Below are 5,190 nucleotides of genomic sequence, written 5' to 3' on the forward strand. Positions count from 1 at the left end.
CCCGTAACATCATTTGAAAGTTGGAAAGTTCTTAATAACCAAACTTTTATTTTGAATAGTCCAGATTCATGTCTGCAATTCAATTGTTGTTGTGCTATGATCACTGCACATTTGTGCAGGAGATACTTTAACACAAACAGCAATTTAAAAGGAGTATTTTCAAAAATATGTCTCATGAATCAGGTTAGAGGTAAGATCTGTAATTTCATCATTGTTTGTTTTATTTTTTATTTGCTGTGGCTTGTGGATCAAAGTTTATCTCACAGAAGCAGCTCGTCCACCTTAAATTGGGTGCTAAAAAAAATAAATAAAAAAAAAGCTAACAATGACATCATCGTCTTTATATCAGGGATCATACGGTCATGGAAAACCTGGAAAAGTCATGGAATTTTAAAATGGTTATTTATAGGCCTGGAAAGGTCCATGAAAAAATAAAATCTCAAAAGTCATGGAAATTTGTTATATTCATATGTTCATGTCGTTCATTTACGCTGAGTTTGAAATAATTAATATGCTTTTAAAAGAAAGACGCTCAAAATATAAGCACGCATACGGTATATCTATACATGTTTATTCTTTTAATCAAACTATTGTCTCATTTATTTGTGTCATTTAAGGTATACTGTATGCTTTATCTCATTGTTAGTTTAAATACTACATTTTCCCACTTTTTCATGTATACACCGAGATTTTTCAAAATGTTTTCGTCATGGAAAAGTCATAGAAATCCATTAGTCAAACTGTGTATGAACCCTGTATATGTAGAGGACAGTCCTCCAGGTGCTTCCTCCGCGGTTTGCCTCAGAGTTGGTCGAGGGTTTTGTGTGCAAGTAAACGCTGATTCAACCAGACACTTTATTTTTTTCATTTGAATATTTAAATAGCTGGGGAAATATTTTCCAAGACACTTTATTTTTTGTTGTAGCAGTTTTTTTTGTTGTCGTATTTACTTATCAGGATAAAACGTAAAACCTTCATCCGGTTTTTATCTTTTATGTGAATTTAATATCTGTGGGTTTTGGACTGTTAGTAAGAACAATTTGAAAACGTGGCCTTGCGTTCTGGGAAACTTTGTTGACATTTTTATTAAAATGTTGTGACATTTTACAGCCAAAATCATTTATCGTTATAATGCTCATGAATTAATAATATAAATATCTAATGTTTTGCAGCCGTCATTTGCCAATTTCAAAAACATGGCTGACACTTTTGAAACTTAAAAAAAAAGTAAGACGTTACAACTGTGTCACTGTGTTAACGACCAAATAGGTTATTAATACTGAACAAGAAAATAGTCAAAATTCAAAAGTTTCTTTTTTTTCATCACTTCCATATGACGTTATTATTATATTTTATATTGCAGTTTTACATTTTATTTCACATGTTTTTATAATGGTATTATTTTGCCTTTATTTAAAGTTGTCTTGTGACTTTCATTTATTATTTAAAAGAGTATTATCATTTTTTTGTCCTGCGTGTCCCTGTCAACGTCTGTGTTTCCTGCTTTGTTCTTCAGATTAACAGGTATGCCAAAGGAAAAATATGATCCTCCAGATCCCCGCAGATGTTACACCATCATGCCAGCGGAGGAGGTGGCCAGTGGGAAGAAGTCTTACTGGGCCGAGCTCGAGATTTCTGGTTAGTCCAACTAACAAACCATCAAGGAAAAAGGGTGGCCTATTAATGAATGTGAAACGAAGAATTAAGAAACATGTAAATCAGGTTTCCTGTTCATGTTATTTGACCTGTTATCTCCCTATCGATACATATTAGATATGAGTAAATCAGCGAGAAGACGGAGGTTTGTGACCAAAGCTACAAAAGCATAAGTCTGTTTTTTGTGTGTCGCATGATGATTCTGTTTCATGACGTTTTCCACCCACAAAACAAATTGTAGTCGTGTTCTTGCTTTTGGCGTGAAGAACATTGTTTTAAGAGGAAACAGCAGAATAAAAACCTTTTTATTGTTGTTTTATCATTTTCTAACAGAAGTCTGTTTGGTTTCCTGGTTCGATTGATTTTAAATTTGTTTCTCAGAACGGCATGTTGTTCTCTGTATTTCTCAGGACGGGTGAGGAGCCTGAGCACCTCCTTATGGACGCTCACCCACCTGACGGCACTGCACATCAACGACAACAACCTGAGCCGCATCCCACCGGACATCGCCAAGCTGCCCCACCTGGCCTACCTGAACCTGTCATCCAATAAGCTCCGCAGCCTGCCCGCCGAGCTGGGCAACATGGTCTCTCTCAGGTAGGCCCAGTCCCGTCCGAGAGAGATGCCTTCAGGGGCTTCAGGGGACATTCATAACATACAATATAACCTGGGTTTTCAGTATGCAGTCATTTTCCATCACAGTAGAGATTTATGTTGTCAAATAGTGACATTTTCTGGAATTAAATTGAGAAACCCTCTTTAGATATATGAAGTAAATGGAGATTTATTTCTAATAGTATGAATTAAATACCTAAAAATCCGGGTTCTTCATCATATTGATACAGAGCCCATGTTCTTTATAAACATCTCTGTGTAAACACTGATACGTTAGTGATTTGAAGGTGATAATAATCTCCCATTGTGACCAGCTGTAACGTTTTCCTCTGCGTTTCTCAACGCGTAAAATCGCTCACAGTCTCGACTCGAGCCGGAACAGAACTTGTCTTGTAATCAGCTCGGCTACGAAATGATCAAAAAACACAGCGATCAGAAGAGGCAGATAAGGAATTGTGCGAGTGGGAGTTAGACTCCCGCAGGGCTCCACACACAAAACAGAGATGCCAGGCAAAGACGACTGGAAGACTTGAGTGAAGTGACAACAGAGGACGACGAGTTAGTAAAAAAATGTGAGACACAAAACACTGATCATTTCTGTCCCTTTGTTCTTCAGGGAATTGCTTTTAAACAACAATCTTTTGCGAGTTCTGCCTTATGAACTTGGGAGGCTTTTCCAGTTACAAACCTTGGGGCTAAAAGGTGAGTTTATTTTTTATTTTTTATGATTAACATTATTTTAAACTCCATTACCTTCTGACATCACCTCTAGCCACCAAATGCAAGTGAATCCTGGCTACAAGTCGTTATTTCTTTACTCTACTTTACTCGAACCTGAGAACTCCTCGTCAGATGGTTGTTTTTCTATATATTTCAGATGTATTATGTGGTTGTTTTGCAGGAAACCCTTTGTCCCAGGACATCCTCAATCTGTACCAGGAACCGGACGGCACCAGAAAGCTTTTGAACTACATGCTCGACAATCTTGCAGGTGAGTTATCGGAACTCGTGCGTTTTAAGTGGCTGTTTATTGCACACCTGAGCAGCACAGGTGCATAGCGGCATGTGTGTGTTTGTCACAGACAAGTCAGCGCTCGTGTCTCGTGTGTGTTTGCAGTGCACCCAGAGCAGCTCCCCCATAGACCTTGGATAACTCTGAAGGAGCGAGACCAAATGAGCCCCTCAGGTATGTTCAGGGTGTAAAGCTTCCCATTGGAGAGGAGAGAAACAGTTGAATGAGATTCAGGGGGTCAGACACGTCGGGCAGCAAACACCAGGAGTAAAAACGACAGTAATCACTTTGTGTTTCTTTTTTCTGCAGCCGTGTTCACGGTCATGTGCTACAACGTGCTGTGCGACAAGTACGCCACGCGGCAGCTGTACGGCTACTGTCCGTCCTGGGCCCTCAACTGGGAGTACCGGAAGAAAGGCATTATGGAGGAAATCACCAGCTGTGACGCCGACATCATCAGCCTGCAGGTAAATGGGCGGCCTCTCAGCCAGAAGCAGACTCCGCCTCCAACTTGAATCCCGGCTTTGTTTTTTTCACCTGTCCATAAAGCAAAACTCAAAAGACTCGTTTCTCATTTGTTTATTTAATTCCTTCCTTCTTTCCTTCTTTCTTTTGTTTCCGACGGTAAGAAGCATCACACAGACACAGGATGTAATATTGGTATCCCTCGAGTTGTAATCAAATTTCAGGCCTCCACGTGTTCCAGCTTCCCAAAAACAGACTAAGCAGTCATGATCCCGTTAAGGTCCCGTTAAGGTCCCGTTAAATTACCGTGGGCCCCGGCCCGACGGCTTTTTCAAGGCTGCTGTGTCGGCGATGGTAGCGCTTCTCTGCCTGAATTTCATTTTAATTTCCTTTTGAAATGTTATGATTACATTTTAATTTACTTGTTTTAAGTGCCTTATTCATTGGCCCTGGGCCTTAGGGACAGAGACTAAATATGATTTTTGATTTGGAATCGAAATTGAATTTTAGCGCAACGTGTTATAAAAAGGGCTCACGGTGACGTCTTCATCTCTTGTTTCTTTCCGCTCAACGGTCGACCATCCAAAGATATTCCATTTAAAATGATGATAAATGACAATGATTTTTAAATTATGAACAGTTCATCAACTGATAGTTTCAGTACAGGCATATTAATCAGGGCAACATTTAGTGGACATGCTCCTCACTCGTTACAAATGAGTAATTTGTAACTTTTTTATATTTATATATATATATATCTCACTTTTAAGGTGTAGAAACTTTTATTTTTCCCATTGATTCGTGGCTGATGCCCACTTATTTCATACATTTCATTGGCTCTTGTAGGTGACATTTCTTGCCCTGTGTGTCTGCAGGAAGTGGAGACGGAGCAGTACTACGCCATGTTTCTGGAAACGCTGAAGGAGCGCGGCTACGACGGCTACTTCTGTCCGAAGTCTCGCGCCAAACTTGTTTCTGAACAGGAGCGGAAACACGTAGACGGCTGCGCCGTGTTCTTCAAGACCGACAAGTGAGTGTCTTTTCTTCTGGCATTGTTCCATTTTAAAGTTTTTGTATTGTTTGGATCCAGGAGCGGACTGGCCATAGGGCACACCGGAGAAATCCCCGGTAGGCCGACGGCGTTGGGCCGGCCCACCTCCATCATCAAATGGCCCTGCCTCTGATATCGCTGGACACGACTGTATTCTATGCCTCACAGAACATGTTAAAATTACTCTAATACATGATGTCTATGATCACTGACTGACATTTATAGTACTCCTCGCGTCTGTACTCGCGCTCATGGTTTCCACACCCAGCATGCAACACTACTGATCGCGATCTGTATTCACACTCATGGTTTGGATGTTGCTTTGCCGGTTTTCAGAGCTTTTTGCCGATTTTAGGATATTCTGCCTTGATTTATATCCAGACCACCGGCA

At 40.3% G+C, this 5,190-nt stretch overlaps 1 protein-coding gene across 1 annotated transcript in view; it reads left to right on the top strand.

Moving 5' to 3' along the window:
- Positions 1-1,520: 1,520 nt before the first annotated feature.
- Positions 1,521-5,190, top strand: part of cnot6l (CCR4-NOT transcription complex, subunit 6-like) — a gene marked incomplete at its 3' end in the record, with an annotated part of 7,172 nt that continues 3,502 nt past the window's right edge. Inside the window, exons 1-7 of the mRNA XM_079221812.1 lie at positions 1,521-1,638; positions 2,067-2,253; positions 2,888-2,973; positions 3,173-3,262; positions 3,389-3,457; positions 3,593-3,750; positions 4,624-4,778. Of these exons, the coding sequence (XP_079077938.1) occupies positions 1,527-1,638; positions 2,067-2,253; positions 2,888-2,973; positions 3,173-3,262; positions 3,389-3,457; positions 3,593-3,750; positions 4,624-4,778 (857 nt within the window). The 5' untranslated portion in view covers positions 1,521-1,526. The remainder of the gene's footprint in view (positions 1,639-2,066; positions 2,254-2,887; positions 2,974-3,172; positions 3,263-3,388; positions 3,458-3,592; positions 3,751-4,623; positions 4,779-5,190) is intronic.

This window comes from Taurulus bubalis, assembly GCF_910589615.1.
Source record: "Taurulus bubalis genome assembly, chromosome: 8".
Taxonomy (NCBI): Eukaryota; Metazoa; Chordata; class Actinopteri; order Perciformes; family Cottidae; genus Taurulus; species Taurulus bubalis.